General features: G+C 34.4%; 1 protein-coding gene across 1 annotated transcript; it reads right to left on the bottom strand.

The window, feature by feature from the left end:
* Position 1: 1 nt before the first annotated feature.
* On the bottom strand, positions 2 to 12,195 carry LOC110115136 (S-adenosyl-L-methionine-dependent tRNA 4-demethylwyosine synthase; the record flags this gene model as incomplete). Its single annotated transcript, XM_028695414.1, has 8 exons — positions 12,068 to 12,195; positions 11,465 to 11,522; positions 2,614 to 2,729; positions 2,154 to 2,329; positions 1,425 to 1,615; positions 1,259 to 1,345; positions 825 to 982; positions 2 to 71 (listed from the first exon to the last, which is right to left on the bottom strand). Coding segments are annotated over exons 1-8 (984 nt in total), but the record flags the coding sequence as incomplete, so codon positions are not given.
* Positions 12,196 to 13,638: the final 1,443 nt, after the last annotated feature.

Genomic DNA, 13,638 nt, shown 5'->3' on the forward strand with positions numbered 1-13,638 from the left:
AAGTTTCAGAGAACTCTTTAACATCAGAATGCCAGGGGACATTCTCCATTGTCAACTTTGATGTGGCAGTTCTGTAAAACAAACAATGGTGAGAACTTTCTTAACAGAGCCATGGCTAGCAAGAATGGCCCTATGTTGCACCAATACACCTATTTATGAAGGCCTGTTGTATCTGATACACCGATACACGGATACGCCTCCGATACAGCACTGATACGTGTCAGATACGGCTTTTCCATATCCAATTAAAATACTATTTAATTTCAAAAGGACGCGCATGTCCGTTGAAAAAAAAATTCCGAAAAAAGACCCATCGTATTTACTTCCGCGACTGCGAGCGAGGTTCTCTGATTTTCGAGATGGATTTGAGTCTCTTGATGATATAGGAATATTAGAAATTGCTAATCTTTCACTTGATGCATCCTGAATTAGAAGCTATGACATTTATTGAAGATGATATGAAAGTTCAAAGACAAACCACTGAAGAAGCTAATTATATCATTCCTTCTATTGAATAGTTGAAACTTCATGTGCTAGACAATTTATGTTTATGATTTTATTGTTGTACTGGACATTTAATGCTTACTTTTATTTTGATATTATAAGCAACAAGGCTACAAATGATATTACTTTCATTTTTTTGTAATTTCAAATATTATGCTTTGATTGCTTTCTTAATTTTTATGTATGATTTATAAATTATGATACAATGTCCGCGCCGTACCCGTATCCTATATTTTTAAGAATTGATGTCCTGTATCCGTATCGTGTCGTATCCGTGTCGCTGTATCAATGGCCTAAAGAAAAGAAAATAAGCAACTCACGAGCCACAGTACGTGACACCCTTGATCTCAATGAAATCTGGTTCTCCAAGGCCTAGCAAGTTAGCATATGCGTCTACTTCTTCCGCATTCCATCCTTTAACAAGAGTTAGACGGTAAACAGTCCTCTGTTGTTTGTCATGCAAAGCTTTCAGAGAATCCTATCAAAATAGATAAATGATTAAGAAAAATCAATAGTAGGAGAAAAAATGAGAATGAATTTCTGGTATAAATGATTAAGAAGATGAGAATGAATGTGTATCCGAATTTGTAGATGAAAGAAAATCTATGAAACCTTAAGGTACATTATCAATTTCTGGGACAAATCTCAGATTATCATTAGAAACTAAACATCCATAATGTAGATTTATTTTTGGAAAAAATAATCAACACGCACTTGACAACCAATATAACGGACTCTTAAGAATAAAACTCACAACAAAGCGCTCCCAAAAGTCTCCAAAAAGTGGTCTATCAACTGCCTTCAAGCTCTCCTTTGTTGCAGCATCAACACTCACATATAACTGCAAATGTTTCAAATATGTAAATTCGTTACTTATCTGGGTATAATAGAGTGCATTGCATCTATTTGGCTGTACAAACCTGGGTAACAGGTTTTAACATCTTTATTCTGTCTGGAAATTGGGCATTTGTAACAAGAAAAGTAGAAATGTGCCTGCGGTGCAGTTCCTCGATTAGTCTATTTATCTCCGGATACATGATTGGTTCACCAACAAGAGACAAAGCACAGTGTCGGGGAGATAGACCTTCAAGAAACTGCTGTTCCTTCACCCCTGTAGTAAACAGAAGAGAAAGGTATGAACAAGGAGAAAATGTTTGTTAAGGTTATGGCTAGATGGTTGCTAAACAGATTTTTTTCTTCCAGAATATGTTTTAAAAAATAATCAGGTATTGATAACAATTGGTGGAGGATTTTTTTTTTTAAGTTCTATAAAAATTGATCAAGGCTACTCATGGAAGTCGGAAATCTTGACAGAAAAACGTTTTCATTTAAAAAATTGTCTACAACTCAAATAAGGGTGTGACAGGTTGATTATAGAAAGTCAGAAAACTACCATATAAGTAACAAATATCTCCTACCAAAAGCATTAGTCAATCTCCAAGGCTACTCAGGCTTCGTTTGAGATTATTTTCTTACTGCTTCTTAAAACAACTTTTTAGTATAAAAATTTTAATTTTTTATTAGAAAGCTACTTTAAGAAACAGTAAAAAAGACGTCCCAAACGAAACCTTAATCTTGCTTGCGTTCCACATACAGGAGAATTCCGCATACTATTCTGAGAGTGGAAGAAGCATAAAATACAAACACACCTGGGACACCCTTCATTTGCTTTATCATTTTAGTATGTTGGTCGATGGCAGTATCCACAATAACAAGAGGATCATCCATCTTCCACCGCCATTCTTTTCCCACAGGATTAGTATGATGCCTCCAACAAAAAACACACTTATTTGCGCATGCTAAGCTTGGGGTTGCTTCCATGCACCTTGAGACAGAAAGAAAAAAATAATGAAAGCGGGAAGAATACTTCAACCAAACATACAACTCCTAGCTAGAATCCTATATTATCATCTCTATTACAGGTTCCTAGAGCTATTATGACTGCGGTGGATACAAAATAATAATAAAATATTCACTAAGGCATGAAAGTACAAAATCAAAACCAATGTGCCTTTGTCACAGAATCAAAATATTTGGAAAATTCAACAGCAATAAACATTAGATGGTGCTCCAATCAACAGCATTGTTATCAAGTTACGCAATCATTACCTATGACTCTCAATCCCATAAAATGAGTGCTTGTAGCAGCCGCCACGTCCTCGGAGTTGTGCCTTTGTCCATCTACAAATTTTAACGCCACTATGTGAACCAATAATCTTGTATCCCTGCATTGATGAAGAGGTGCAAGTCACACAAATGTTGGCCTCTTCAATGAGAACTCATGTAACGAGACTCTGGGCAAAAATAAATAATAGGCGCAATATGAAAAAATTTATACAAAAGCAAATAACGACTAGAAAAATCAACAAGATTTGCTAAACAAGAAATATGTGACAAGTAACTTTCCAACAATCAAATGCATTCATTACTTGCTAAATCAAGCATGAAAAAGAATGAGTACAAATCTAATTTCAGATCAAATACTGGTAGTTTAATCAAAGAAAAGTGCCCAAGTTGATGTTCCTGAAATCCCTGGTGTGATAGGCGTATTATGATTTCTCATTTACATTGTTAGGATTACTTTGATGGCTAAGCCTTTCATGATGATGATGGTGACCTGTCAGTGAGAATAATGGATAGAAAATGCTATAGATCTTTGGTTTAATATTTAAGTAAGTGCTTTGGAGTTTGTGGTGGAATAGTGAGAAATTTGAAGGCGAATAATGGTGGGAATGCCATGGCTAATTTAAATTGGGTTAGTTTAAGCTGCTTTTAAAGATTACATATAGGATTTTACAAATGGCTGAAAATGCTTGGAAAGAATGAGCTTAGGATGTGGACTAAAAATATAGAGTAGATGTTAAAGTAAAATTTGGTGGAGTTTAAATAGGTGTCGAGGAGTAGAAACAAATAGGTTCTAGTCTTGCTTGGTTTATCAGAGTTACTAGCGAGGTCGTATGTGATTGCAAGGTTTGAGTTGTGACCGTTGTGTAGTGGTTGGTCTTGTAAGAGGCATAGGATGTGGGAGATGTTATGATGATTTGGAGCACGTGTTTGAAAAAACAAAACAACTAATCTTAAAATAAAAAAAATATAATTATACAATCTCATTAAAAAAAGCACTATTAAAACCACCGAAACACAAGCAAAAGAGAAGATATATTCTTCAGCCAAATGATTTCATTCAATATTAGAAATTTTGTGACATAACAACTTCTATTTACCAGCAACAAAGGAACCTTAAGTTTTCTACTTTTATAAGGAAAGGAATGGTCACTTAATAAAAGAGTAGATTTCTAATATTTTCATTAACACATTTCATTTTTCATGCTTTTTCATTTATGTGCCAGTCTTACATTGTTTCAATGGCATTTTAAAATATAAAAATAAAATTAAATTAAATTTATATAATTCCAATATTGGACCTTAACATGGGCTTTAAAATATACTCTTTTTCATTGATTTTTACCAGCTTGGGTATTGCTCTTGCTCTTAATGGGTGTAACGGGCTGATTTGAATTATCTAATTGATGTGCAATATTAAATTCTGCTGGGCTGAGTTGAACTCTGCTCTATAGAATAAAAATCCAAAAAATCTTCTAACGATCATGGGGCCAAGGTCTCCAAGTTGGTGTGAGTTCGCAGTGTGTTGATGACAGGTGGCTTATTTTTTATTGAACTAGAAATCAAGGCTCAACAATATGATCAATGGGTACTTCCTCAATGATGATATAATTGACTTCTAAGAATGAAGGATTTGCAAGTTAGGAACTATGCCTCTTGCCAAAGAGTCAAAATGTACATGTGTACATTTGCTAAGTCCCTCATATAATATAATATCTTCAATATTAAAAATAAGATGAATTAGAATATCCGCAGACAATTCAAGATGGGGGATATCAGATCCAAATTTTTAAAAAATTTAAATAAGCCATCATCACTTGCATATAATTTTCTAAACTTTGTGTTGTGATATTGCTAAGGGTGGATATGGATCAAAACATTGTCACCCACTTTAAATTCATTTGCTGACGTATTATATTTTCTCTATAAATATCTGTCATTTATAGAAATAAATTATTTTCTTATGATTTCATGAAGGCTTTGAAAATCTTTAGCAAATAAAATGCAAAATAAAAAATGAAAGAGACGGGAGGTTGGTTATATCATTGGGTCATCTAGGTTATGGTCATATACAATTTCAAAAAATGATGTCTTGGTTGTTCTAAAAATAATACTATTATATACAAATTTAGAGGTAGGTAAATGTAAGTCCCAAATTATAATTTTTTTTCCTAAAAGACAATTTACCAAGTTTCCTAAAGTTTGATTAACTACCTCGTTTTGACTATCATTTTGGTGATAGAAGGCGTATAAAAGTTTTTAAAGATAGGCCGCCTTAGAGAAGTACACTTTCCTTAAAAACATCATTGATTTTGGAACAAGATAAAAAATGAGATATTTTTTAAAATAATACTATTATATACAAATTTAGAGGTAATGTAAGTCCCAAATTATAATTTTTTTCCTAAAAGACAACTTACCAAGTTTCCTAAAGTTTGATTAACTACCTTGGTTTGACTATCAATTTGGTGATAGAAGACGTATGAAAATTTTTAAAGATAGGCCTCAGAGAAATACACTTTCCTTAAAAACATCATTGGATTTGGAACAAGATAAAAAACTGAGCTATTTTAGAAAATCCATCAACTACAATAAGAATATTATCATGTCTTTGAGTTGTATGGATAATACTAAAGATAAAATCCAACAAAAAGATCTTCCTAAGACTTATAAAGAATATGAAAAGCTATATATTGTCTAGATTTTTGTTTGGTAGCTTTAACTTGTTTAAATGCTAGATATTATGTCCCAAAATTTTTAACATTCCACTTAAGTGAAGGCCAAAAAATTAAATTTTCATTAAATAAATAGTTTTATCCTTACCAAAATATAGGCATCAACAAATTCATTTTAGCTTGAGTTTTATGTTTAAGAACAAAAGAATAATCCTGAAGATATTCAATCCATTTGGCATGTCTATAACAAATACTTTTGTTTCATATTGAAAATTTTGAGGTTGTGATGATTTGAGTTAAGAATAAACTCCATGTATAAAAGATAGAGTCATTCATGTCTCAAGAATTGGATAATTACATAAAATTCCCTATCATATGTCGAGTATTGTTGCTTTGTTTCATTCAATTTTTCGCTAAAGAAAGCTATATGATGATTTTCTTGACTTGAAATTCCTTTAATACCAACTCCAAAAGTATCAAATGTCATTCAAAAGGTTCTAGAAAAAATAAGATCCTAAGGACAATGTGGGCTCCGAAAATTCAAGCTGCGACCCTTCGCACCTTTTTTTAACGAGGATAATTTTAACAAATTAGATTCCATAGTAAATTTTCAGAAGGCATATTGGATTTTAGATCAGATACTACCAAGAGATTTTGCCCTTATTTTGCAAGGATTTTATGATCTGAAGTCTAGTTTTTCATAGGCACAAGCTTCTATGATTAATTATCCCTCCCAAAAACAAGAGAGCACTTTCGATTAAGGCTAGTCATTAGATAGACACTAAGTACCACGCGTATAATAGGAATAACTTTAGGGTTTTTTTAGGGTTTCCAAAATTTGAAATTGATCATCAATTACTTAAAGTTGGTGATGGGAGAAAAATGACGGACCCGATCAAGATCCTATGGTTTTGTCATCCCGCACTGTCATCGTCTATAGTCTACTTAGTTAGAAAAGATAGTTGATCTAACCTGACTGAAGGATTCTTGTCAGCAGCCATGGGTTGCTTCGTCCAAGGGGACGTTGTAGACTTGGGATAAATGTTTGCCTAAGGAAACATATTGGTGGTTGCAACCTAAATGGCGACACGTTGATTTTGGCCAGCTAGGAGGCGATACCGACAATGATGGTTGACGCAAGAAGTCGGCTGACAGTCGACTGGCTGAGGATCATACTAGCAAGGGGGGCACACGAGCAAAGATGGATAGTCAAACGTGAAGGGTCAAGTGGGAGGCGGCTGGGGTAGAGTAGGATTAGGGGGATAGCTCTTAGGGCTTTAGTTCTTTTTAGGTAATTTAAAATAAAAGGGAAAAATGGCCTTTCATTTGAAATGAAAAGGACTGAGTACATGCTTCTAGAATATTTCAGGATTTTTTTTTAAATTTGATTTTATCCTAATTATATATATATATATATATATATATATTATATTATATATATATATATATATATATATATATATATATATATATATATTAATATATATATATATATAATAATTAAAGTTGGATGGTTTAAAGTGAGGAATTGCATCGGCTTATTGTGCGATAAAAAAATCCCCCACAAACTTAAGGGGAAAACTATTAAGATGGTGGTGGACCTGCAATGCTTTATTGCCGATGTTGCCATTTGAAAAGAACATAATACTAAGTTAAGTGTTGCAGAGATGAGAATGCCTTAGGTGGATGGTGGCTTGACCCCTTGAGATAGATATAAATGAGATATACATGAAAATGATTGGAGTAAGCTCCAATGGAAGATAAGATTAGAGAGAGTCTCCTGAGATGTTTGTCACATTAAATGGAGGCCTTCGATGACCCGGTTAAGGAAAGTTCAGTATAGATTTGACTTATGTTAAGGAAGATAGAGGTGACCCTAAAAAGACTTGTTAGAAAATATTGAAATGATCTCTTCTTATTAGATTTAATATGAGAATTTGACGTTTAACCAGACACAAAGGCGAAAAAAATGAATTCATGTATCCAGCCCCACGTAGTGGGACAAAAGACTTGATATTGTTTTGTTGTGTGTGTGTGTGTGTGTATATATATATAATATATATGTAATATCATAATTTAAATTTAAAATATTTTTTTTATATTAAATTCAACTTAACCCGCTTACTTAAACTCCATCACTCACGCACATTGAGCTCCACCTTAATTTGTGTGCTTAAATGGATTTTTTTGCCAATTTTTTCATGTCAGTACCTAGGCATATAGGTGTCTTTTCCTAAATTTTGGGACTTTTCAGACTAATTGTTCGTTTTACGATTGGAGGTCATTTCAAGTGGTTTTGAATATCGTCAGTGTATTTCGAGTCAACTCGTGTGACGTCACTTCAATCCGTCGTCGACCTCGTCGGCATCCTTATCTTGCTCGTTAGGTATATTTTAGGGGTCAACAGACAACTAGTCGAGGAAATCAAAATCTTAATCTAATCTAAGGCCTTTGATGTTGCAGGATTCAACAAAGTTTATCTTGTTTTAGAATATCGATGATAGAGGCAACAACCATACTACAGTCTTTAATTAATCTCTCGTAGAAAGCATCTAAACTATGAAAATTTTGTATACCAATTAAACTCTTGGGTAAGGGATAGTCAAAGATAGCTTAAATTTTCGAAGGGGTCACGTTTAATTACAACATTAAAAATAATGAATACTATAAAAATCACTTGAATTTGAAAAAAGAAATACTTATTTAGATTGTTGTATAGCTTTTCTTTTCTAAGGGTTTCAAAGACTTATCTAAGTTATTGCAAATGGTATACCTCGCTTACGCTAAAAATCAAGATGTCATCATGATAAACAACCAAAATTTTTTTCTATGAGAGATTTTAAAAAGGTGTTTATTTACCTCACAAATGTGTTAGGAGCATTCAAAAGTTCATATGGTATCACCAATCATTTAGAGTCGATCAAGGAGTCTTAAAAGGAGTTTTCAATTAATCTCTCAATCTAATCTAAATTAGTGATAAATACTTTTTAAATCAATTTTAAAAAAAATATCCCTAAAATTGAATCCAACATGCATCCAATCGAGGTATTTGATAGTGACTTTATTGATGGCCCAACCATAAATATATGTCCTCCATATGCCATCTTTTCTTAAGAGTAAACAAGCTTGGAATTGTACCAGGACTAAGATTTTCTCATACTAAAACTTTCTAAAGCTCACTAAGCTTAGAAAATTTCATCTTTTCTTAATCGTACTAAAACTTTCCTAAGCAATTTAGGTCATGCAATAAGGATCTACTTAATAAAATGTAAACAATGTTCATGGGAAGGACATCATACCAAATTTTTATTTTCATAACTACCAATTTTTATGCGAATGAGACACCTACTTATGATAGATAGAAATTTAAAATAGGCACAAATAGCAATATAGCATGACAAATTTCAAGGTGTGGTTTAATCTTAAGATTGGCTACGGAGATTGCGTCAGTTGAGATTTCATTTATTGTACTTCCTTTATGTATGACTAACCTACACATTTTCCCATCACACATAATATATATACTAAAAATATTCTTCTTTCTCCAATCCCCTATTTTATTTTTGGTTAAAATCATATATTGTATAACAATCATTTGATGGTCATCTATGAACTCTAACTCCTCATTATAAAATGGTTTATCATCATAAACTTCTTTTAGGTCATCATCTATAGAAGTCTTAATTTCTTTTAAGAAAGGATTTGAACTTTATATTGATTTTACATATGCCCCTTTTGTGACATTTGAAATAAATGATTTTCTTAAATATTTTAGAACTCTCATCGATAGATGCTTTGGGAAAATGGGCTAGGCTAGTAGGTGGAGTGGGTTTAACAATAGGCCTATGGAATAATATAGGGGATTTGTCCTTTTTATCTTAAAAGAGATTTTTTTTTTCCACCAACATTAGGCCACTCAATGGAGGGGTGGGCCAATCAATGAAGGGAAAGAGAGAGAGGGGTGAGCCACTCAATGAAGGAGGATAGCTATAACATTTTTCATATAATTATTTTATTTTCCATGTTCCGTCATTAAGGTGACCGATAACATATGGTTTTAATGACAATTTAACATGTACAAAAATGAAAATAAAATTATATTTAAATAATTCCAACATTAGGCCTTTACCAGGGCTTTAAAATGGGATTTTTGCTAAGCTTAGACCTTTGCTCTAGACTCTTGTAATAGGTCCAGTTGGCTGATTTGAATTATCCACTTGATGTGCCACATCACTTAACCATGCCAAGTTTAATCTAGCTTGGATCACCTTGATTCATACGAAAGAATCTTGTGAAAGATTTTCTATTTACCAAATCAAAAGTATTCTGAATTGTGTTAAAAATGACCAACAAAGACTTAGATACTGGGTTTTCCTTGGCTATATATGCTTTATCATGCCAGAACTGACTTTTTATTTAACCTAAACAATAAGTGAAGTAAGAATGGTAATCAGAGTAGCCATTTCCTGATCAATATTAATTTTGATTAAAGGGTTGTAACAGTATGGATTAAAATTTTGCCAATAATCTACCTAACGAAACTTAGGCCAAAAATTTTGTAGGATTTCTAACTAGATATCCGGTTTTTTTTTAGTGGAGTGCTTGTTTCTTTCTCCATTCTTTCTAGACATCCAATTTATTGTCTATCCTTCCTTTTTCAAATGGTCGATCAAAAAAATTGATTAGGAAAAGGTCATTGGTGTAGTATTGATTCTAACCACAAGTATCATATGATTAGTTTGAAAAAAAAAAAAAAAGTTGTATAATAGCTAGAATGGAGGTGGTCTAGAAGTTTCAATCTTGAATATATGAAGAAAGCCCTATCGGATAATTGTTGGTTGAAACTTGATGCCACTAAAGAAGATCTTCAAGAAAAAAATAGCAGTAAGTATATTAAAAGGAGAAGGGATTGCCTGTAAGAGAAAGAGGCAGCATGTATTCCATGCTTGAACTTGCAATTAAACAACTGCCTGCTTTATGCTTCCTATTCCAACAAAAGTTAGGAGCCTTAATCAAGAGAGCTATACCCACGTAAACTTTTCAGAGTGGCATTTGTCAGATTTTTATTGCTTTTCCTCAATTCTAATATTTTTTTTCTCAAACATTTCAAGATTGCCATTTATAAGTTAGAAACTCAAACCTCCAGAATCCCGAAAAGAATAAAGTTTTTCTGCAGTAAAAAATATTGCTTAAATATGACCAATTGTTTGATAACATTAGTGAACATGCAATCAAAGTTCCTTATTATAAGTTAAACATGCCGGCGAAAAAATAATGTCTGATGGTGCCAGAAAGCCTAGGTATTTTGGACATATTACTTTGAAGAAAGGTCAGCAAATATCTATGTTATTTAAGTAATATTATTAAGCCTTTGAACCTTATAGTCATTTTAATATTTTGTACATTGTATATTTAACTATATATTATTTCGTACATTGTATTTTAAACTATATATTGAATGAAAAGGAGAGAAATTTTTCCCTCTCAAGTATCAAAGCCTTAATAGAAAAAGACCGATCCCCATATTGAATTAAGCCTCTCAATATTTTCAATGAATAAACCACTTAGCAGTGTTACATCTAAGGAGTGAAGAAGGTGGCTTAAATTCTTTTCAAATCACCGTTTTTCTTGAGCTGGCATTAAAACCTGCAAATATGATTCTTCGGCTTACTTAAACATTTCCTAAACTCAAGATAATAAGAATATATTCCAATATTGATTACTGCTATGGGTTAGTTGCCATGGGTCATTTCTTAGAGAAAATATTCCGTGCGGAATCCGGATGATAAAGAACTGTTCGGATGTGAGTGTACACAGTGTTTGTACACACTGCATATAAAAAAAATCAAACTATGTACAAAATTATACTTAGTGTACGCACTGTGTACACTCACATCTGGACGGTGCTTTACCATCCAGACTCTGCAAAGAATAATTTCTCCATCTCTTAAGGCTCTCATTTGTCTTAATGTATCAGAATTTTTTGTCACTTGCAAGATCATCATCATCACTATCCTTATCCTAACTATTTGGGATTTTCTTAACATAACTCAACAGTTTCTAAACGCTGTGTCCTCTCCCAATAAAAAATAAAAAATAAAAAAGATGTTGCATTATATTCCTCCTACCAAAACCCTACCAACGTAAAGTACTCCACTCACAAGAAAAGCAATGAAGTCGCACACCCCTACAAGTCCAAATTGATCTTCATTGAACCAGCTAACATATTTACAGAATAAATCAGAAAAGTGAAAATTCTCAATCATGAATTAATTCTCAAGTTACTATCATAATGTGATGAGGACATCGTCAGCATTTTCCCGACACCGGACGATGGTTACTAGCATGAGTTGTATTTTCATTATCTTTATGTAGTAGTTTTATTTTATATTCTTATGTTTTTTCCGCTTTTTGCCCTTATGGGTATTTGCGCTATTGTTAGCCCAAGGGCATTTTTAGTTCTTTTCTTTTATTTGTCATTGTGAGGCCTATTTATATGTCTTCTCTTGTAATAGATTAGTTTGATAATGAAAAATATTGCCACTTATGATCTCTTTGTGAGTTCACCCTCCCCGATCTCTTAGCCGAGTTCGTAGGAGAAGCTAGATGCTCTTTGTGAGTTCTAGATCTTCTTGTTCTACCATTTTCTTCCTGTATTCTGGTGATCGATTGTCGTCGTAGAGATCCGGCTTTGAAGATTTGGAAGATGGAATCCACTGAATCCCAAGAATTTTCACCTACGGATTTGCCCTCTCTTGACTCACTGCCGCCCGCCCTTCCTGGCTTGCCCCAGGCCGCCGGCCTGCAGCCCTTCCGGCCGACCAACAGCAGCCGCCGGACCACCCTCTACCGGCCAGCATTTGGCCGCCTCCCCTTTCCCTCCTTTTGGCATCTTGTTTGAATATTTCCTAATTGGGAGCTCATCATTAAGGCTATCCACTCAATCTCCCACCATTTCCCCTAAGCCTTGTGCCTCCGATAGAAGCCTAAAGCGTGCTGTCCAGAAACATCAGGTTGCATGTCCAAGGGTCCAGATCAAGTGGATGGCTGCCCCCCACCCCCAAAGTTGTAAACTGCTGTTTCACGGGCAGCTAGGAGTGGTGTCTGCTGCCCGCCATCTTGCAAGCAGCCAAAACGTTTGCATTGAGCCTTGTCATTGCCTTTCCATTGGAGTTTCAGACTTGAGTGGTTTGGCCTTCCTCCACCTAGAAAACTTCCAGAATCGTACTCACGCACCTACCCAAGAACGACGATCCAAGGTCCTTCTTCCTCGGAAGTGACCTCGTTCTAATGTGGAGGCGCTTCTTCGCTAAAGCCTAGATTAGTTGAGCATAAGGCTCCAAAGGTCGAAACGTTCTCTTATTAAATAATGAGGATTCTTGTTTACTGTACGTGAGCATACAATTATTCTTGGTGTTTTCTTAAATTGTCTGGTTATCGATGTCAACTCTTCAGTGCCTTAAACGATTTAAAACTAAGAGTTCTAAGGATCACTCTTCTATTATAACACGATAATTTTATTTTGGGTTATTAAGTTTCAATTGATCTCTTTAATTTCTAAAGTAATTCCTCATCGCATTTTGTTTCACATCATCTTGTATCAGAGCATGGTAGGCATGCACGACATGATTAGAAAAACATCCTAGGGCATAACCTTCATTTCAAGTTAAATTTTGCATGCATATCATTGCGTCGTTAAGATTTTTTTCACTGTTTTTCCTGCTGTTTTCAAAATTCCTGCATACAGTCATTGACATTTAGTCTGTCTTAGCTAGTATCTAACTGCTGCCGTTGAGCCCATAGTGTTCCTGTCTACTCAGGACTTTGAATTTGTGTTTGGAGCTGCTGTCCCTTCAATTCCAGCATCTGTACACTTCAGTTTGGAGAGTTTGTTAGTGCTGTTTTGTACTGTCACCACTCTAGGTTCTACCTAAGGTGTTTGGGAAGCGACGGACTCTACTTTAGTTTGCTGTCCGTTGTTTCCTGCAGCTGTTAGGTGTCCGTTAGCGAACCTAGAGTCACTACTTAGGTGCTGTCCACGCCCCGGAACCTTGCTACAACACTTAGAAAGCTTTATGTCATGTTGTGATCTGCTGTCCAAACATTTGCCACACCCAATAGTGAGTCTAAGTGAGCCTATTTTGGTGTCTAAGTGATGTATCAGGCGCCCATTCTTCTTTAAACTTCACTTAGCTATATTCCTGCACCTATTAGCATCCGTCTGGAAGAGTTCTAGGTAGTATCCACTTGTGGTCCACGTTCCAGAGTCCAACCTACTTGCCTAGATCACTTAAATCAGTCTTGTAGCTGGCTGTCCTGAGTTCTTCCTGCACCA

Source organism: Dendrobium catenatum, unplaced genomic scaffold (genome assembly GCF_001605985.2).
Source record: "Dendrobium catenatum unplaced genomic scaffold, ASM160598v2 fragScaff_scaffold_631, whole genome shotgun sequence".
NCBI lineage: Eukaryota > Viridiplantae > Streptophyta > Magnoliopsida > Asparagales > Orchidaceae > Dendrobium > Dendrobium catenatum.